Source organism: Episyrphus balteatus, chromosome 4, assembly GCF_945859705.1.
Source record: "Episyrphus balteatus chromosome 4, idEpiBalt1.1, whole genome shotgun sequence".
NCBI classification, from domain to species: Eukaryota; Metazoa; Arthropoda; class Insecta; order Diptera; family Syrphidae; genus Episyrphus; species Episyrphus balteatus.
The window spans coordinates 6,216,563-6,239,154 of record NC_079137.1 but is presented as its reverse complement, the minus strand read 5'-3'; the positions used below and the strand labels follow the sequence as shown (position 1 = coordinate 6,239,154).

The window sequence follows — 22,592 nt, the reverse complement described above, 5'->3', positions numbered from 1 at the left end:
TTCGAAGTTACGGCCTGTTGAAATTTGCACAAAAATTTGGAATTTTTTTTTGATCCCTTAATTTTTTCTAGTAGTGTATATAGATGAAAAATGTCCTTTCCACTGTGAGTAGAGTTGCTGGGAAGACCAATGCAATTTTAAATATTTCTATATGTTCTAATTGAATAATTTGCAGATGAGATTTATTTTTTTCTTTCAGCGATAAATCTCACTGGTTGACCGAAACATAAAAAAAAATACAAAATAAAGGTTTATCTCAGATCTTGACCGAAATTTTTCTTTTTTTTTTTAATAAAGGTTATTTTTTGACCTTTATTGAAAATGGCAACAAATAAGTGTTATTTAATGTTGAAATTTATTTCTGATCTCTGTTTTATTCCTTTGAAAAACGATTTTAATGTCTTCTAAAATTTTGTCCAAAAGTGTCATTTTAATCTAATGTCGACTTTGCTATAGTTTACGCTCTATCATTCAATTTTTATCTTTTTCAATTTTATAATTCTAAAAACTTAGATATTCCAACAATAAATATTAATTTGCCAAAAGACTCTAATAACCTTCTATACTATAAACGTCACATCTTCTTTAAACTTAGTCATCATAACACTCCACAATTTTGACCTTCATTATCCCCGAAAAAAAAAAAACAAAAAAAAAATCTTCTCATTTTTCATCAATCAAAAAAAGGGTCTAGGGAAAACCGAAAATATTTATCAGACACACACATTGTCTGGGGGATTGTTTTCGTCAGCTGCTGCTGTGCAAAAGAGATGAGGGTTATACCAAACACACACACATAAAAAAAAACCCCAACTTTATATACAACTCATTTAAATGTAGCTTAAGGCCCCAAAGGTAAAGGTTTCATTGAACATTTCCAAGGAGGTCTTCATACAAATTTTGCGCACTGCAAAAACCCTTAAGCGTCAAATCTAAAGCTTATTTTGTAAAGCTTCAAAAATTCATGAACAAAAAAAAAAAACTGAAACGAAAAAAAAAAAAAAAACAGTTTACTGGCAGCAAAATCTAAAACAAAAATGTGGTTGTATATAATGAAATTATGCTCCCACACCCCCCACGAATTTTATCCCTTGCTCTCGTTTATAAAAACACATTTTTTTTTTGCTCGTTATAACCCCGGGAATCACATCGCCTTTAGGGGGTTGACCTTCTTATGTGGAACGAACACGAAAAAAAACATAAAACAATTATAAATACGAACACAAAAAACCAAAAAAAAACAGACAAGTATCGCTGGCTGCTTTTCTATTGGCTGTTCTTTATCCTTTAGGGACTCGTCGTCGCTGTCCAAAAATTCAGCTATGCTCCTTTATTATTTTACTGTCTGACATTTGTTAGCCACTTTTTTCTCTAACATAAATGTTTTTTTTTTTCATTTTTATTTTGTTGTATTCATTTTTTTTTTTTGCAGGTGCTACAAAACATTACTTAAATTTCATAGTTTACGCTCGGCTATTGTTGTATGCCTTCTGGTCATAAACACTTTGGAATTGGGAAGAGCATGTCTACCGTTAAGTCAACAATTTTTAACAACACTTAAAGGTGCCAGTAATAATGAGAGTGCTGCTGTAAATGACAGTTATGGCAGCAGCAGTATGAAAAATAATAATTATACTGATTTAAGGACGACTTATATTGTTGCAGGACGAGGACGAGGGCGTCAGAATTTGCCACACATTTTGTTTTTATTGCCAGGACTTTTGGAAATGTGGAATGCTGGAATGGCAATTTGCTTTACTCTCGTCCTATTGGCTTTTCACCGAATCATCGAATTAAAGTGTGCTGTTGGTAAGTGACGTTAAGTATAATTGGTCAAACCAATAACACACACTACAGGACATTTGATTGAAGTCTTATGTTTGTTTTTACACATTTTTTTTACTGAGTTTTTTTTTTTAAGAGTTCGTTTTTGTTACGCCAAATTATGAACTTAGCGAAAAATCCGATGCCCATCAAAATTTCATAATTTGCTGCTAATTAACTGTAATAATTTTGGGTTTTTTTTTTTTTAATCTTATGTTTTTAATTTTTTTTCGCCAAGTTCGTACGAAGTAAGCGAAATACTTTCAAGAAACTACCTTGAGAATGACCAAAGTAGAACAAGAACATATAATTTGTAAAATGATTAGTAACAAGAATTTCGAGGTAGTTCTTTTTTTGCTCTTAATGATGATTCACTAAGTTTATACAAAGTGAGCGAAAAATTCGTATGAAACTTATTTAAAGCATTTGAAATGAGTTTTAATTACATATTGCTCATAACAAGTTATGAAATTTTGATTCTTGTTCTCTTGTTCTCTTTTGGTTTTTTGCTTTTTTTTTTTTTTGTTTTCTTTATTTTTTTTATAAGTTCTAATTCACTGAGTTCTAATTCAAATATTCCCAAAAAAATCCCCAACTAGGTAGATGGGCCTCAAATCAATAAAAACCACTTTTGAAGACATATTTCGCCAATATGAAACCATATATGAACTCAGCGAATTATTCTTAGAAAAATTTTAAATAAAAAACATAAAACTGACTTAAGGTTTTTAATATGAGGCTAATAACAGTAGGTTATGTACCAGAATTTTGTATTTAATTTTTTTGTTTTATAACGATTCGCTGAGTTTATAGAAACAGCTGAGAATGCTACATAAAAACACTTTAAAGCAATAAATGTATTGCTTTATATTAATTGTTTCTACTCAAATTTTGTATTATTTTTTTTTTGTTTCGCTGACTTGATATGAACTTAGCGAAAAATTTTTATTTATGAAAAGTATGTATAAAGGTAATCGAAATTTTTCCAACTTTCTTACAAACTCACCTCGATGAGCTTGAATGCAATTTTACTGAGGTATTTAGATTTAACCAATTTCATATAAACTCAGCGAATCATCTTTAGAGCTCTTAAAATAAATTAAAATAAAACTGGCTTAAAGTTTTCCAAAATAGATTCATAATTTGTGGCATATAAGCCACAGAAGTTTTGATTCTTTCTGTCTCTTTTATTTGTTTTTGTTTTATTCACTTTTTGTTTTAAATTCGCTGAGTTAATATAGATTGTTCAGAACCCACAAAAAAAGACCTTAAAGTTATGATGTAAGGTCTACATTTTTTTACCAGAATTTATTATCATCGATTTATAGGTCTCACTTCGATCCAAATTAAAAGGGTTCTTCGAAAAATGTGTAAATTCAGCGAAAAATCTTCGAACTAATGAGAGACAAAATTTTGTTAAAATGTATGCTTGTTAGTTTGTATTTAATTCGATATGGTTGGTAAAGTTATTGCTTGATCTTCCTAGTAGGTTATAGGTATTCATTGAATTTGACATTGTTATTAGAATTTTTCGCTAACTTTATTTAAAAACATAACGAAGTAGTCTAAAAAAGCAAAATGAATCAAAATTTTCCAGTAACTTATTTTACTCTTAAAAATATAAATTTAAAAACCTTAATTTTTACGGGACAGAATCCATTTAAAGAGGTTTTCGCTAACTTCATATGAACTAAGCGAACATACTTTAAAACCACAAAATAAAAAATATAATGAAATTTAAAAAAAAAAATTGAAATTTACTAACAACAATTCCCCATCTAGATCATCTTGAACCAATTAATGGAGTTCTTCGCTCATTTGAAATAAAGTGAGCGAAAAATTAGAAAAAAAAAAACAAACATCAACAGAGCAACAGAATCAAAACTTCAGTAGCTAATTAGCAATAAATAATAAAGCTCGATTCGATTATCTTGAACCTAATTTTATGAGTTCTTTTTGCCATAAGTTTATATCAACTGAGCGAAGTATCTAAAATTTGAAAAAAAATAGCGAAAAAAATAAAATTTCTAAAACAAGCGAACATCATAAAGGAACCAAATTATCAGCAACAATATATCCAATATAAGTAAAGTAGCAATAATTTTTCGCTCAGTTCATTGTCATCCCCAAAAAACAAACTCCCTAAATCAAATCCACTCTCAATCAAGTGTCTTCGAGTGTACTCTTTTTTTTTTAACAATTTATCAACGAACTGACAATTTTCTATGAATGATTATAGCTTAAAATAAATTTATTATCACATATAGATAAAACCATTGAAATCTGGATAAACCTATTTTCGATATATTTTTTTTTTTTACATACATATATTTTGTTTTTTTGTCTATTTTTCAGAATTTTTATATGCAAGTGTGCCAGCAGTGGTTTACATTTCGTTTGTGCGATTTTATAAATTATCCGAAATCACTTTTACCAACAACAGCATTTTCGAAATGGAAGCATTCGTACAGGGTTTCAGTGGATTGTGTTTGTTTTTATTGAGCATAACTGACGCGTTTACAATATACAAACAGGTGAGAGATTGTATGAAAAACCCATATTATATCGATGGGGTTGTTGGGGGGGGTTGTTGTATAGAGGGTGTGTATCTATGTGAAAGGGTAAACAAATTCAATATAGATAGGATACTTGGCATTATGCAGAGTGCAAAAACTTGAATGAAAAAGCGTTTACCTATTCGTACGTGCGTTGTCATACCTATACCATCTATACACCTATTGACTTTTTTAAATGGGTTACGAGTATGAATTTGAAGAGGGGATATTGGCTTTTTTATGTGCATGAATGGGGGGGGGGCGGAAAATGCAAACAAAATTTTTGATTGATCAATCCATGAAGTACTTTGGTAATATTTTGAGTGGTAAGTTGAGAGTTTTTTCGGTTGTTGCTCAGAATTGCGGGTAATTGAGAGAGGGATGACAGGTTTGGTATAGAGAATGCAAATAAATGGGCATCACAGATTTTTTTTTATTTAATTTCAGTCCACAATACATCCCCATTTTTAAATATTTTCATATATTATTTTATTTTCGTTATTAGTTATTCATAAATTGTAAAAAAAAAAATCCTCTTGAATTAATTGAGTGTTTACTCTATGAAAATTGAGTTGATGCTATCAAAAAAAAAAAAAAAAATTCCCACAATTTGTAATTTTTTTTTTTTTATTTTTTCGCGGTTTGGTGCATTACGCAATAATAAATAATGCCAACGAGTGCTATTTGGCTGTAATAAATTGTTTGGTGAAAAATAATTTAACAGAATATTCCGGATTTGTGAGTAGTTGATTGTGCATCAGACAAAAGGATGAACTTTATCAGTTTTTTTTTTTTTTTTTTAAGTAGAAAATCCTGATTTACGAAATATACCAAAGTTTAATTTTATAATCCATTATGAATACTTAAAAAATTCGGTTTATTTTCTGTACTTTTTGATTTTTTAAAACCTATTGTTTAATTTTAATTTTAAGACTATTGTTTGTTCATGATATTTTTACCTTTAGTCAATGAGTAATATGAATAAAAATTAGTAAATGTGCAATTGCATAGCAAACGTACAAATTACAAATTTTAATTTTCGGATATATTAGTTATCTTATAAAATTTTACAATTTTCAAAAAAAAAAAAAAAAAAATAATTTATTTTTAAATTTCATACAAAATTTACTACCCTTTAGACCCGCAAATATTGAATGCAGGGTTTTTAAGAAATAGTTTTTCTTAATGCATTTGTATTCCGTTACAAATTAAAAATAAAACATTTTTGCATTAAAAATAAAATGCACGACTGGGGTCGCACGTACTTAAGGGGGGGTTTCTATAGCATTTTAATAGAAGATGGTTGACTAATTGTTGTATAACTTTTGCAGTTTATAAGATAATCTTATGAAACGTACTTTTTTGAAAAGGTAATAAACGTACGAATATTTTTGCATCATTTAAATTTTAGAAACATTTCTTGTGCGATTTTTATAAAGGTCGAAAATGATTTTTTTCCTGTAAATTTAGATTGAATCAGAATTTTGGTTGGGGCACCGTTGTTTATAAACTTTTTATTTTTTTTTCTTTGTTTTATAATGATCAAATGTGTTTTCATGCAGTACGTGAAACAGATTTTTTTTTTTTTTTTTTTATTAGAAAAAAAGCTTCGTTAATTTGTTGTAATTTCATGTTTGTTTACTCACTCTTCTTAGAATAACTTTACCGTTTATTAGTGATTTTAGATGAAACAAAAAGAAAATAATAAAGTAAAATTAGGAGAATCCAATAAAATTTCTAATATTTAATTTGAAGTCAGTTTGAACGGTTAATTTGAAGGAAAGGTGTCAAAATGCATTTTTTAGCATTTTAGTCGTGGGGCAAAGCGTGATTATTTTTTAAAATGTTTTTGTATTTTTTAATGAGAAGTTAATAAAGTTGTTCATGCAGCCAGTTTTCCAAAAAAAAATATTTTTGAAGTGAAAACTTCTTTAGTATCGTAGTGATTTGAAACAAGATGAAACGAAAACGCGACACGACTTCAACTTGTTATAACTTTTTTGTTTAAATAGATAGATGAATGAAATTTGTACTGTAGATAGGTAATTAAATAAATTATAATTGTACAAAATTTCAATTAATTTCATATTCAAAATTCGAGATAACGGTAAAAAGATGTTCTTTTCCAACACTCGTTATATCTTTTGATCTAGTGCACATACAAATTTGGTTTAACTTTAATACGCATGCTGATAACAAAACCTTTTATTTGATATATCAAACATAACGTTACGTGCTCTACAAGTTACAGAATCTTAAATTGAAAAAAATTTAAACACACCTCCCTGTGGAGATCTGTTGGCGATGACCAGCTACCAGTGTAGGAAGTACCGTAATCTCAGTCTGGAAATTCGACATGGTTGACTTTAAAAAATTCTAACTTCTCTTGTACACATCTTTGAAATAAGATTTATGCATCATTATACAAGGTGAAACAATAAGCTTTCACATGGTATAACATTTTTTATAGGTTGTCAAACAAAAAAAAATTGATTTAATAGCATGAGAACATAAAAATAAATGTTTTTTTTTGCTTTTTGGATGAAATTTCATCGAGTTTAAAAAATTCTAGCTCTTTTTGTAGATGTCTCATACACCTGATCAAAATATATATTTTGAGCTAAGACAATAAACTTTCAGATGGTTTAAAAATTAGTATAGGTTGTTAGGGAAAAAATGGATTTAATAGTGTGAGAAGATAAAAATACGTGTTTTTTCGCTTTTTTTGATGGAAATTGATCGAGTTCAAAAAATTCTAGCCCTTTTTGTAGATGTCTCATAGACTTGATCGATATATATATTTTGAGCTAAGACAATAAGCTTTCAGATTATCTAGGTTGTCATATAAAAAACAAGGATTTGAAGGTGATAGAATAAAAATAGGTAGATTTTTTCTATTTTTTTTTTTTTTGCAAGAAAAATGATTTTTTAAGGTTTCACTTCTACCACGTGTGAATTGCACACATGATTTTTTTTTTTTATTTACACACTAAAAATTTGATTTTAATAAACCAATATTTGCATTCTGTTTTTGAGGAAGGGGCAGTCAAAGCATCCACAATTTATTTTTATTATTTTTTTTCATTATATTTCAAATCAGTTTCAAAAAAAAAATATATTTTTTTTCTCACAGTATTTTTAATATAAATTGTTGAAAAAGTGTCTATTTTAGCTTTTTTTACTTTGAAAATTCCATTAATCACGCACACATGCAAATTTAGTTCAAAAGAATGCCACTGCGTAAGCTGGCGCTGATGAACTCTTTCCTTCTGTTCTTTTCTATTTATTGAAAAAGAAACTTGCTCTTGCGCTCTCATTTTCTCGTTATACAGGGTGTCCCAAAAGTAATGGATCAAACGAAATATGCAGATAGGCCAACTTTAGGGCTCTCAGAATATGGTAACTTGTTCATCCCAAATCCTTACGGTTTTCAATTTAATGCAGTTTTTGTGAATTATCGACTTTGCAACAGTATTTTGCTTCCTACGGTCATAATTGATTTTTGTTTTTTACAACTCTTTCACTAAAACATTGCCTAATAATAAGAAATAATTATTTAATCAAAATATTTTTTATTTCATACGCCATTTTGCTGCAAATTAATTAACAGTTCCATGTTTTATAAAAACTCAATTTCTTACTTTTATTTGAGAGGAACATCCCGAAAAAAAATTGTATGGTATGATACTGGTTTATTATTTTAAAAACTTGCCGTGTTATTGCACTTTTCAAAAATGTATAAAAATTTCCAAAGTTCAAATTAGAACGAAAGATATTACAATTTTAATGCAAAAAAACAGGGGTTTTCAGAGCAAAATAACAAACAAAAATCGAGGCTTTTATTCAAAAAGAAATAAACAAACAACAGTCGAGGAAATGTGTTTATTTTTCTTTGTTATTTTTCTCTGAAAAGGCCTGTTTTGTTGCATTAAAATTGTAATATCTTTTGTTCTAACTTCAAGTTTGGAAACTTTTATACATTTTTGAAAAGTGCAATAACACGGCAAGTTTTTAAAATAATTAACCTGTGTCACAGTATACAAATTTTTTGCAGTGTGTTGCTCTGAAAAAAAAATTAAGTAATTGAGTTTTTATAAAACATGGAACTGTTAATTAATTTGCAGCAAAATGGCGTATGAAATAAAAAATATTTTGATTAAATAATTATTTATTCTTATTAGCCAATGTTTTAGTGAAAGAATTGTAAAAAACAAAAATCAATTATGACCGGAGGAAGCAAAATACTGTTGCAAAGTCGATAATTCACAAAAACTGCATTAAATTGAAAACCGTAAGGATTTGGGATGAAGAAGTTACCATATTCTGAGAGCCCTAAAGTTGGCCTATCTGCATATTTCGTTTGATCCATTACTTTTGGGACACCCTGTATATTGTTTTTTTTTTTTGTGTTTACATAATACTTTTTTTTGTTTCCTATTTCCTCACTCAGGCAGGCAGAAATCATTCATGAAATTATGAAGACTAGCCGACCCCGCACTCAAAATTCGAGTGCCAATTGTAACTTTTATTTATGCTCAAATAAGCACACTATATAAATCACTTAATTTACTACTTAAAATATGCAACACTTAATTTTATTCGAAATTCGAGAATGTCTTCGAAGGTTCTCGTCTTTGCTTTTAGAAGTTTCCACTTCCAGAAGGGAGAGGGCGTGGTTCAGCACATTTGTTTTTGTTTTTTTCCTCAATTTTAATTTATTGTTTTTATCTATTTCGGTAAAAAAAAAATAAATAAAGTATACATTCTGCACATCTAGATAAAATTTCCTATCGTTCGGTATATAATTTATGCCCCTTGGGTTTTTGTGGGCCTCGTATTTTGTACCACAAAATAAGTGTTTGCCGTTTTATTATATGATGATGATGCTGCAGAGAGTAGGTAGATAGTAGATATTTTTTGCAAGATCATTATCTTTGGTTTTCAAAAAGGGTTGTTTTGTTCTTGTTGACTCTTGGGTTTTTCCTAACAATTCATTTCGTGTTTATAATATCGCACCCGCGCTTGCGAGTTGACACTTTTGGGTTTTTTTTTTTGTGTCAGCGAAATTCTTTGCATTGTGTAATATTCACATTGCTCGTGCGGGGATATAGGTAAAGGATTAGATATGTGGTATGCATTTGTTTGTGTGTAAAAATGTGTATTGACATTTGACATGTGCTTGTGCACAATGATTGATTTCTATATTTAGGTTGATTTCTGGGTTGTATTGTTTATTGTACTACACTTGCGCGTGCGTGCGGGGTTATATAATATAAATATGTCGTTTTGTTTTTCATTGTCTTTGTTTATATGTTGCGGATTCAGTTTTTTTTTTGTAGGTTTGTAGGTATAATAGTTATATTTTCGCGGGGGAATGGGTAAAGGGTTATATAAGTGTATTTGTGGTTAGAATGCACTTGATGGTATTTATAGAAATAGTTTTGAATAGGTGAAGATGCTCAGTATGTTTCCTTAGCAAAAAAAAGTTTTTAAAAATTACTCCTCAAACAACATACACATATGAACCTAAACATTCTATATATTGTATGTAAATGCATTTCCATGTCAGCCGGCAAGCGCGAAAAGAGACAAAAAATTTCTCAACGAAGAACAACTCAAAAGTGAGCAAGAACCTGAAAATCAATCCTTCTGCGCATCTATTCATATTTTTATAGACACTACACAAAGGATACTGTCAAGTATATTATATCAATGCACCCACATAACAAATCCTCTACCTGGACTTGCTTCTCCGCTGAACAACTATAATTATTATTATAATGCAAAAAATTTCTCTGATACACAAAAAACTCAAATGCCATCCACAACAGGAACATGAAAACAAGTTTCTTTTTCATTTCAAAAATAAATAGGTATACACTCCAGAAATCTTTCATGAAAATATTGAATTTCAAACCAGTTTTCGTCCACAAACACCATATCCATATAAAGATCTATGTAATATACCTACATCCATTTGCATGTCACCCCGCACGCGTGAGTGCGATGGTGATCTCACAAAGAGACAATGAATGAAAACCATAACCAACATCCTGAGAGTAAAAAACCAGAGAATTCGATGGCGAGAGAGCGAAATACATTCACTAATACACACAAATGCTTTTACATGAGATTTGACTTTGCTGAAAAAGGGAACCCAGTCTTAAGCTTAAAGCTACTCTAATGTTAAAGCTTTTTATTCAAGAAAATTAAGAAAATTAAAAATTTGATATTTTCAAGAAATTAAAAAAAATAAAATCTGTTTTTATAATTAATTAAATACCGTTTTAAATAATCTTTCACAAAAAAACCAAGTATGCATGCTTACTTCTTGTATAAAAAGGAATTTTTAGAAAAAAAATTTCGAAAATCGTTAGAGCCGTTTTTTAAAAAAATAATTTTTTATATATAAAAATTTTCTAACATTTAAAAAAAAAAGTTGGTATGCAATTTTGAAGAAATAATAAATAAAACCGAAATTTCAAAATTTTTCATAAACCCGTTTTTAAAAAATTGATTTTTCAAAAAAAAAATTTTGAAATATTTTTTAAAAATCCAAAAATGAGTTTTTTGAAAACTTTCTAAAATTTTAATATCATCTTCACCTAAATGCTTTTGTATGAAATGTTTCCTCGAAATCGGGGTGATCTTGAACGAGATATTCATAAATCAAAAAAACCGTTCCATGACAGGTACCGTTAATAACGGTAAAAAAAATATTTTTTTTATTTCGAAAGTTGTTTCTTATGTGTAATACTACACCCAAAAATTTTAATCAAAATCGTTAGAGCCGTTTTTGAAAAAAATTAACATTTCTATTTCCGTTATATGACAGGTACCGTTAGTTTTGGTCCAAAAAAAAAAAATTTGAATTTGTCTCGAATAGTTTTGGCTGTAGCTCGAGGTACATACAGACAGACAGACAGACGGACAGACAGACAGAATTGCCGGACCCACTTTTTTGGCATTCTCCATCATCGTAATGTCATGTAAAATTGTTATCTCGGGTTTCTATTTTTGTTACGAATCCTAAACTTGCCCTATAGTACCTATATCGCAAGTAAAAAATATATTACAACTGAAAAAAAAAAATTGCATTTAAAAAAAATGTATTGCAACTGAAAAATATTTGCATTAAAATAAAAAAGAGTTTATTGCAAATAAAAAAAAATTGCATTAAAAAAATTGTATTGCAAAATTTGTGCATTAAATATTTATTTTGTAATATTCGTCGAATTTCTAACACTCGTGGCTATTTGACCATACATTAGCTATTTCAATTATACAATATTGAACCTAAGTAGGTAAATCTCAAATCATAGATTCTTTTTTGATAAACACATAGAATAATCAGTTATTAATAGAAAAAAATATAATTAGAGTTGGCCTTAAATTTTGTGTCTTAAAACTTGTTAAAAGTTAATTAGTTGATATGTATTTTACTTTACTTTTATTTTCACTCAATTTTCTCATTTTTTTATATAACCTTCTTATTTTACATACAGCGCAATAAACCTCTTGGTATTAAAAAATCCGATGATGATGAAAAAAATATTGGATACAAACACTCTTACTCAACTTTTTATTCAAGAATGATATTTTGGTGGTTAACTCCGTTGTTATGGCAAGGATATAAGGAACCATTAGAACAAGAACATCTCGGACATATGCGGGAGGAAGATAGTGCTCGAGCTTTTTATGATCAGTTCTTATTAATCTATAAAACTGCAAGTGCTGTAAGTATTGAATGTGTAAAAATATGTAAGTATCATCATAATTTTAATTTTAAGCAAGCAAAATATTAGATTTTCTTGCACAATAGATCTAGCTTTGAATCCCGAGATTTAAAATAAGCCCAACTAAACTCACCAAAAAAAAATAACGCATGGATAACTTTAAATCTGGTAAATTTAAACTTATTTCTGGTAAATTTTACTATTATTATGATTAAATTTACCAGAAGTAAAGTTATCCCTGGCGATATTTTTTTCTCCTTGTACTCTAACTTGATAGGGTCATCTCATTCATGTTTTCTTTGTCATTTTTTATCACAAAAAAAAAAAAATCAAAAATTGATGAATAAGTTTCACTAAATAACCACAAGCTTCTTTTTAAAGGCCTAAAATTTTCACTTCAGATCCGAATTTTAGTTTGTTTGATCAAGTCCTTAGCATTTCGGCTTTATAATATTTTTTTTTTTTTTCAAAACTGGTAGCCCATATTCTTTGATCACTTTAAGGCCTTTCAAATTGTTTGAGTAGCCTATAAATTATTCATAATCTATTCCGACGCAACGTGATTGAGACTATACCATTGATTGGGAGTGTGCTAAGGACCGATTTTTAAAGAGCAGTGATAGCAGTGACCAGCATTTAAAAAAAAGCAGCGATTAATAGCTGCTATTTAATCACTTTTAAAATAGCAGTTAAAACCGCAAATTACTCTTTAAACTTTTTCATAATAAAAAAGCAAGTTACCATTTTCGAATTTTATGATAAGAAATAAATCCTCGAATGTCTGAACTCAAATAATGGTTATTTATATAGAACTTTTCTGTTTTATCATTATCATGTTAAACTTTTGTTTACATTGTCAATCAAATCTTTAGATAAATGAAAAACAGAATGCTCACAAAAAAAGCAATGATATTTAAAGAGCCGAGAAAATTAAAAAAAAGCAGTAAAGTTGCAAATAACAGAGAGCAGTTCGTTTGTAAAGCAGTGAAATCTTTGAGAGTATCGAACATTTTTACTGTTCTCCTTGTTAACTTGATCGCCACATGTTTATCATCGTAAATATAGCAGTGATCATCTACATATATCGAAAACCAATCGCAACTTTACACTGCTCAATTGAATAGCAGCCCCGGCTCCATCATTGATTACATTGAGGTAATTTTGTCTCTATTGTTTCATTTATTGAGAGTACCTCATTTTTTACTGAAAGGGCTTTTGAACATCCTTATTCAGCTTCTAATATAACTATAGAAATATCATGAACTCTAAAATTTACAAAATCCTGCGCGGCTAGATTTCAACGTTTATAGAGAATAACTTCGAATAACATTTCCCATCTTGGAAACCTCGAAACGGTTGTAATTTCAAGCCTCCTGAAATCTTCCTGTCATCTTAATAAGACTTTTTTGGGGAAAATTCGCCTGAAATTTTGTTTTTTAATTTTTTTTGAACGGCGATTTCTTCCGGAGAATATTTCTGGTGATTATTAAATTTGGTTCAGTCAGATTTCTCATTAAGCTAATATAGTAATGAAATGCTTCAACTGAAACTAACTACTAAAGTCGATAAGACTTTTTCGATCATAATACCAAAGATTATATTTCTAGCTAGCAAATTGGCTGTATGTTTTTTTCACAATATTTCCTAGTATCCAACTGCTCATTGTTTGTTCCGAATTCTAACATTTCACATGCCGATCTGAAGTTCAGTCTATCTGTTTACACGAATCATTATCGATGAATTCATGAGTAAACAAGACTTTATGGTTCTCCGTATCTAGGTCGATTTCGATTTTAGGGTTTCTCCGGAAACAATCTTGTACCCGGAACTTCACTTCCTAAATATTACTCTCAAAACTGATACCGACTGAACAACTCCCAACAAAACCTTCCTATTGCATTCTCCAAACATAAACCTTTTTTTGAAAATAAATCCTCTTAGCTTTTGTTATCAATAAGGAATTCAATTTGCGATTTGTTGACCATTCTAACAGTTTCTATTCCAAAACATAGCAATTTTATCGACCATCAACAAACTTGTTTCTCTTTGCTTTTTCCCTACAACATTCCATTCGATATAATTTATCTCAAGCCCTGACACAAATCTCACTTAAGGTTTCAATAAAAACTTTTAACAATTTCACTTCGAAGGAAATAAATTCCGACGCTCTCTCTTTTCGATGTTATACAAAAACTTAACCCAGGACTTTACGAACATAATACAGCAAACAGAGAGCATATACAACCTCCTGGCATTTTGATGTTGTACATTTTTGAGAAAACATCAAATTCACAAGCTCATGTGCTCGTACTCATACTCGTGCACTTGTACTTCATTCCTGTAACATATTTTCAATCAAAAATTACAAATCATCATCATCGTCGTTGTTATTGACTACGAACGACGACGTCAAAAATTTCTATAATTCTCTATACACTCTCACATACTCTTCTATCTACTCCCTCAAAAAAACTATAGGGTAACAAACATCCATCACTATGGTTATGCTATTTGAAGAGCAGTTGGCCCATGTTTACTCTTGGTGGATTGCTAAAATTCTTCGGAGATCTATCGGCACTCGTTGGACCGATTTCAATTGATTTAATTGTTTCGTATGTTGAGCAATTTTACAAATACCAATCGACAATGGCCCTCGACTCGAATGAAATAATAAAAAAACAAAATGTATCCGAGCAACAATTGGATAAAACTTTTCTACAAATTGGTAATAAAAGTGAATTCATCGCAATTATCCTTCCATAAAAGGGATTTTAAATGGAATCGTTTGCATACTAATAGGAGTTATATTTTCAGCCAATCGAGTGAATTCTGCTACTGCCACCAATCCCTTTGACTATCATCATCATCAACATCAACAAAATCACCAAAACTACAAATACGAGCATCAGGATCCTATAATGCTTTTGCCTGCAGTTGTTGTTCCTCTGATGTCTAAAGTGGACATTGTAATTTACTACCCCTGCTGGGCGGATTTGATGTCAAATGGATGGGCAATAGCTTGGTGTGTTTTTGTGGCATCGTTGGCACAAGGCACTCTTTCGCAAGCCTCCACACACATTTTGAATATGACTGGAATACGAATAAAGACATCCTTGCAAGGTTTGATTTATCGAAAAACACTACTCCTAAGCTCAAGTTGTTCACCATCAGCTAATACTAAGAGCAGCCCTACCAAAACTGATAACGAGGGGGTTGTTGTTGTTGATGGTAAATTTGAACAAGTCAACAAACATGGTCATTTAAAGAAGATGACAACAACGACTACGACGATGAAGAAGAAAATGGAAAAAGAGAAAGAAGGAGGAGGAGGAGGAGAAAGGAGTTTTACAAAAGCGATTAGTTGTGATAACGATGTTGGAGCAGTAACAAATCTTATGTCAGAGGATACCCTAAATATTATGTCATTCTTCTGGATAGCACACTATGTTTGGGCAATACCATTAAAGGTAAGTCAAAGTCAAAGTTTTGTTGTTATCCAATCACTTTTGGTTGGACCAGAACATGATTTTAATGCGTTGTATACGGTTATGTTTTAAGTTATCGGTGAATATGTAAGACATCCAAACATAAATGTCTAAATGATACACTGACAGAAAAACAATGACATTATTTTTGAGAAATCGACATAAGTTGGAGAATAGAAATGACGTTTAATAGCAGGTATTTAGATAAATATTGTACATCTTCTGCAATTTTGTGACCGTTTTTTGCCATATGAAAAGCAATTATTACAGGAAACATCTAAAATTTTATAAATATCGTAGATGATTGTCAGTTTTTTATCCATTATTTATTTTGAAACCAAAAATGATAGTTTTAAGGGTGAAATCATTGAAACCGCTTATTTTGAAATATGAGAAATGACCCAGTGTTTCAACTGAACTAATCACTGCACAGTTAATCATGTACAGTCCATTAAAGAATAACAATTTACTTCACAAATACAATTAATAAAAAATATGACATAGAGCTTAAATTGGTAAGGCGTTTATTTCACCATTAAAAAAATACCTTTTTAATTAAAAACTCGCAAAAATTATTCAAGGTTAAACGGTGAACTAATCGGTTTATGCCTTTTACTCTTAAACTGTGAGTACATTCAACAAAATAGCTTTTAATATTTTTTTTTCCAAAAATTTTAGTTTTTAAAATGTTACTTTTATGTTTTTGTTAATTCAGTTTTCATAAATAATGTAAAAAAAAACATCAAATTTTTTATTATAATTACTTAAACATGGTTTGAAATGATTTTGACCATAAAATGAAATATGTCAAAAAAAAGTTGGTACTTATGCCATTTTTAAGAAAAAAAAATGTAATTTGTATTATTATTCTTAGGAATTTATATGATGTGAAAATAAAATACATAGTGAAAAGTTACAAAACCTCATTACTGGAATTAAATTTAAAATCAACGAATCAAAATTTTACCAGCTAAGTTTTTAACATTTTTTTGAAATTAAAAGTTTCAACTAAAAAAATTAAAATTTGCTCATCAGATTTTTACTTGCGATATAGGTACTATAGTCTATAGGGCAAGTTTAGGATTCGTAAAAAAAATCGAACTCGAGATAACAATTTTACGTGACATTACGATGATGGAGAATGCCAAAAAAGTGGGTCCGGCAATTCTGTCTGTCTGTTTGTGTGTCTGTCTCTATCTGGAGCTGGAGCCTAAACGAGTGAAGTGATTTTCTTCAAACTTTCAAACTTGGTATTCAGCAGTTTTGGGGGATTCCCTAGAGGGGAAATTGAAATTTTATTTTTATGACCAAAACTAACGGTACCTGCCATAGGTATAACGGAAATACAAAAGTTAATTTTTTTTTAAAATGGCTCTAACGATATTGATTAAAATTTTTGTGTGTAGTATTACACATAAAAGCCAAATTTTGAAATAAAAAAAAAATATTTTTTGGACCGTTATAAACGGTACCTGCCATAGAACGGTTTTTTTGGTTTCTAAATATCTCGTACAAGACTCACCCGATTTCAACGAATTTTTTTTACAAAAGCGTTTAAGTAGAAATAATATCAAAATTAAAGAAAATTTTCAAAAATCACATTTTTGGATTTTTAAAAAATATTTCAAAATTTTTTTCGAAAAATCAATTTTTTGAAAACGGTTTGACGAAAAATCTTTAAATTTCGTTTTTATGTGTAAATTAATTATTTCTTCAAAATGGCATACCAACTTTTTTTTTTGAAAAATGTTAGAAAATTTTTATTTATAAAAAATTATTTTTTTAAAAAAACGGCTCCTACGATTTTCGAAATTTTTTTTCTAAAAGAGATCATTGTAAGAGATCATTCAAAACGGTGTTTAATTAATTATAAAACCAGATTTAATTTTTTTATACTACTTTTGAAATTTCTTCAAAATATCAAATTTTAAATTTCTTGAATAAAAACAAAAAGCTTTAACATTAGAGTTACTTTAAGCATAAAAGCAAGTACGTGCGACCCCAGTCGTGCAATTTTTATTTGATTGAAAACTAGGCCTTCAAAAAAAAAATAATATTTTGTTTTGAGCTTTGGTTTCTAAGATTTGTTAAGTTTCTTGTATAAAAATTTTTATTTGGAAATAATGAAAAATTGTTTTCTCTCTCGTGGCCATCTTTTTTGTGAAAAACTACACAATTTCATAGTACCCAAGCAGGAATTGGGTTAAAAAAGTAAAAATATTTCTGTTTTAGGCAGTACCCAAACAGACCTTTTATTATTTTTTTTAAACAACAAAATCTTGTTAAAAGTTTAAAAATCAATCTGAGCTAATACCTAGTTTAGTTAGTTTTAATGACTTCTTTATTTTTTAGTACATATATATTAGGGTGCTTCTTATATGGTCGAATATTTTTTTCTTCGATTTTTTAATGGGACACCCCTGCGTTATGTTCTACCATATAAGCATAGAAAATAGTATTTTTTTTCCGATTTTAATATTAAAATTTAGGGGTCGCTACCATTCACTAAAGATTTAAGTAAAAAAAAAAAGATCAATTTCAACAAAAATTTTTTTGTTACAATACAAAATACGCTTAAGACCCGATTTTTCAATCTTCTAATAAACAGTCAGTTAACTGCCTGACGAATAAAGATATCAGGCTCAAAAACAATCAGATAAAAACATTGAATTTTTCAATTTAGAAAAATCATTCAGTTAGCTATTCTACAGAATAACACAAAAAAATGTAAAATTCAAAAATATTCAAATTATACGTCATTTTTATTCCACTGTATTTTTATCAAAATTTCTTTCAAAACAGCTAAAGATTTAATATAAAGTACTAAATTCTGATTAAAAATTTTAAAATTTTCTGAGAAAAAAACAAAATTTGGTGTATTTTTCAAAACTTTGAATTGTGGTAGCGACCCCTAGAACGTGTTTTAGCTGGACCAAATTTTACCCAATTTATATTTAAGGCAGAAAGAACAAAATGAAAGGGTGTCCCATTAAAATTTCGAAAATTGATTTTTAAGAAGCACCCTAATACATATGTATACCTAACATATCGTTTTGTGATATTAATTTCTTAAGTCTAATTGGTATGGCCTATATGGTTAGAGGTCTTCTCATCAACTTCATGAACTTCATCGACTTACGTCAACAAAACGTTATAGTATAATCTGAGCTCATTTTAGTTTGTGTCTTAAAAAAATATTTAAGATCCTTAAATCCTTGACTATCTTATAAAACAGTTTGTTTCTATTTTCCAAGATGTAATGTATTAGATTAATTCTTTCAGTTTCATTAATTGTCGGTCTTTGTTATCATCCATGAATTCTAGTGATCATTTTATTTGTCTAGGAGATTACAATATTGGAAATGTAAATTGGAAATTTGATGCTGATGAAAAATGTTTAATTCCTTTTGATGTAAACACTGAAATTGAAAGTTTAGTAATTGATTTTTATAGTCAGTTTAACTTATTGCAACTTAATAATATACCAAACTTATTAAATCGTATATTGGATTTAGTATTCGTTGATAATGAATAAGAAGCAAAAATCGATAAAGTTGACTGTCCTGCAGTTGAAAATTCACAGCATCATTTTTGCCTACTAATAGAGTGTAAGATCTTAGTTTATATACCAATTAGTAAAGAAAATGTAAAGTTTTACGATTACAAGCATGGTAACTTTGATGCAATGAATGCTTATTTAAGCTCTATACCATGGGAAATTATTCTAAAGAGTCAAGATCTGACTCAAGCGTTTATGACTTTTAAATCTTACCTGAAACAGGCATCTGACATTTTTATTCCTAAGAAAATAAGCAAAAAGAATTCCAACCCACCATGGTTCAACAATAGGTTGTGTAATCTTAAAAATATGAAAAATAAGGCATATAAACGATTTAAGAAAGATCCTAAAAACTTAATACACAGTCAGAGCTATCTAAAAATTCAAAAATCGTTTGATGTTTTGAATAAATTTTTATATGATAAATTTGTAACAACTGCTGAATCTAAAGTCAAAAAAGATAGCAAGAGTTTTTGGAATTTTATCAACTCCAAAAGAAAATCGACTGGAATACCAAATTGTATGGAGTTTTCCGGTGCGATATCTAGTGATTTGCCAACCATATGCAATCTTTTCGCTGATTATTTCGAATCGGTTTATTCAGCTACTGCTCCTATTAAGCTGCCTGATTTTTCTCCCACTAATGTGGTTGATTTAGGGATTATTCAGTTAAGTTTATCAGAAGTATTAGAAGCGTTGAATGAGATTGATGAAAATAAAGGTGTAGGCCCAGATTCCATATCTCCTAAGGTCATTCGTAAATGTGCAACATCCCTTGCGCTGCCCTTATGGTTCATTTTCAATACATCTTTAAGAACAGGTCAATTTATAGATGAGTGGAAAACATCTTACATAACTCCGATTTTCAAATCTGGACCAAAACAAAAAATTATTAACTATCGTCCGATATGTAAACTGTCCATTATTCCTAAAACATTTGAAAAAATTGTATGTGTTAAACTAAATTCTATCACCAAACAACTCATCTGTGATTATCAACATGGTTTTGTGTCGGGGAGATCTACGTCAACAAATCTCATTATCTTATGTGATTCAGTGCTCAGGGGATTTGAAAATGGGCTTCAGACCGATATCGTTTTTACAGATTTTGCCAAAGCATTCGATAGGGTCAATCATGAAATCCTGATATACAAACTGTCCAAGCTTGGTTTCCATTCCGCATTTTTGAATTGGATATGTTCCTATCTCACTAATCGGATCCAATTTGTAAGGGTGAATGAATCTGTTTCAAAATCTATAAAAGTAACCTCGGGTGTGCCTCAAGGCAGCCACATCGGTCCTTTATTGTTCAACCTCTTCATTAATGATATTCCAGACATCTTTGAGTTTTCCAATTGCTTATTATATGCCGACGATATCAAAATATTCAAAACTATAAAATCTCCAATAGATTGTTACTTGTTGCAAGAAGATTTATCTAGTCTAGCGTTATGGTGCAGTAATAATCTTCTTTTTTTGAATGTCTCTAAATGTCAAACCTTTATATGTACAAGAAAAAACGTTCCATTTGAATATGATTATGCTATAAATAATATTATATTAGAAAAAGTGTGTCAAAAAAAAGATTTGGGAATAATTTTAGATCAGCGGTTCTCATTTACCTATCACTTTGATTATATGGTAAACAAAGCGTATAAGATGTTGGGATTTTTGAAAAGAAACACTAAAGAGTTCTCGGATTCTTTTGCACTTAGATCTCTTTATATAGCCTTTGTTAGGTCAACTCTGCAGTACTGTTGCGTGGTTTGGAATCCATACTATGATTCTCATTCGCATAGGATTGAAAGAATTCAAAAAAGTTTTACTAGATACTGTTTTTATAAATTAAATTGGAATATTGTAAAGCCCCAATATAATGTTAGATGTCTGCTCTTTGGTATGCAATCGCTTGAGATCAGAAGGAGATATTTTTCAATTATGTTGGTAAAAGATTTAATCAATAGCCACATTAGCTGTCCCTATTTACTCGAGCGAATTAACTTTTACTTTCCTTGCAGGAGCCTTCGTGTAGGTTTTCACCTCACGGAGACCTTTTCAAGGTATAATTATGGAAGAAATGAACCAATTAATCGTTGCATCAGAGAAACCAATGTTGTTATTGATCTCATTGACATTTGTATGCAATGCTCTAGAGATACGTTTAAAAAGAATCTTATGTCGATATTAATGTTATATTAGTTATTTGTTATATTTTATTTTTGTTTTTATATTTTGATATTTTAATTGTTTGCTATTTATTATGTATCTGTATATATTTTTTTATTTATTTACTTTAATCCTCTATATTATTATTATTATTTTAACTTAATGTAATCTAAAAGAGATATTCTCAAATTGATGAAATAAACTAAAACTAAAAAAAAACTAAATTAATATATTTTACGATTTTATCCTATAACACCCTATAACCATCAGCCATACGCATATCATCTCCTCTTCTTTATAAAACCTTCTTCTGTACCTAATTAATTTTTATTTTCCTTTTGTTCCCATTTTCAATTCAAACACAGATTGGCGTGGTGATTTATTTGCTTTACATGCAATTGGGAGAAAGTGCAATTATTGGCTCTATCGTCTGTATCCTGACAGTGACCCCCTTACAATTTCTAATTGGAAAAGCAATGTCAAATAATTCGGAAACTGTTGCGGTAAGTTATAATGTGTGTGTGTGTTGTATCTAATCTCTATAATGAATATTGTATGTGACAACAGCAACAGACTGACTAAGAGAGAGTTGTTTGTGTGTGATGGTCCTTTAGACCACGCAATGACCCCCACTAACTCTATATAATCACACTTAATGATATTTGCTCAGAGGAAGAGTCATTTGTATGTAAACATTGAATATGGATTATCAACACACTGACTCTAACTGATACCAAGGACATGATTATACTCCGCTATATTTCCTCTTTGAAAATTAACTCTTAATTGATATCTTAGGCTATTAAATGGTTTTCCAGTTTATATTAAAGGACCTTGGAGGCTTTGAGATTCGAGACTTTAAGTAAATTTTATTATATTTCACAGAAATGCACAGACGAACGTTTGAAGAGAACACATGACGTTTTATGTGGCATCAAAATAATCAAACTAAATGCTTGGGAGAACGTTTTTGGAGACAAGATTCGAGCAGCTCGAGATATGGAGTTAAAGTTCTTGAACAAAGATTCATTTTATTGGACATTGATGAGTAAGTGCCGGAAGTAAAACAAAAAAATATCCATTTGTTATCCTGTCAAGAGAAGGGCTTCGCAGCTTTTAAGCCTCTTTTTCCCTCCTCTTGACGGATATGTACTCTGAATATTGCAAAATGTGTTCAGTTTTTTTTTCTGAATAAATTTTCAAACCCTCCCTTATTTTTTTCAAGTTCAGTTCAGAGGCATTTAATATATTTTATTTTTTTTTTTTT

At 29.5% G+C, this 22,592-nt stretch overlaps 1 protein-coding gene across 1 annotated transcript in view; it reads left to right on the top strand.

Annotated features, from left to right (window-relative positions):
- The window catches only part of LOC129918036 (ATP-binding cassette sub-family C member Sur), a 61,961-nt gene that overhangs the window by 8,602 nt on the left and 30,767 nt on the right, over nucleotides 1–22,592 (top strand). The window contains exons 2-9 of the mRNA XM_055998345.1: nucleotides 1,433–1,563; nucleotides 1,666–1,809; nucleotides 4,180–4,358; nucleotides 11,885–12,115; nucleotides 14,594–14,849; nucleotides 14,882–15,582; nucleotides 21,691–21,828; nucleotides 22,211–22,373. Of these exons, the coding sequence (XP_055854320.1) occupies nucleotides 1,433–1,563; nucleotides 1,666–1,809; nucleotides 4,180–4,358; nucleotides 11,885–12,115; nucleotides 14,594–14,849; nucleotides 14,882–15,582; nucleotides 21,691–21,828; nucleotides 22,211–22,373 (1,943 nt within the window). The remainder of the gene's footprint in view (nucleotides 1–1,432; nucleotides 1,564–1,665; nucleotides 1,810–4,179; nucleotides 4,359–11,884; nucleotides 12,116–14,593; nucleotides 14,850–14,881; nucleotides 15,583–21,690; nucleotides 21,829–22,210; nucleotides 22,374–22,592) is intronic.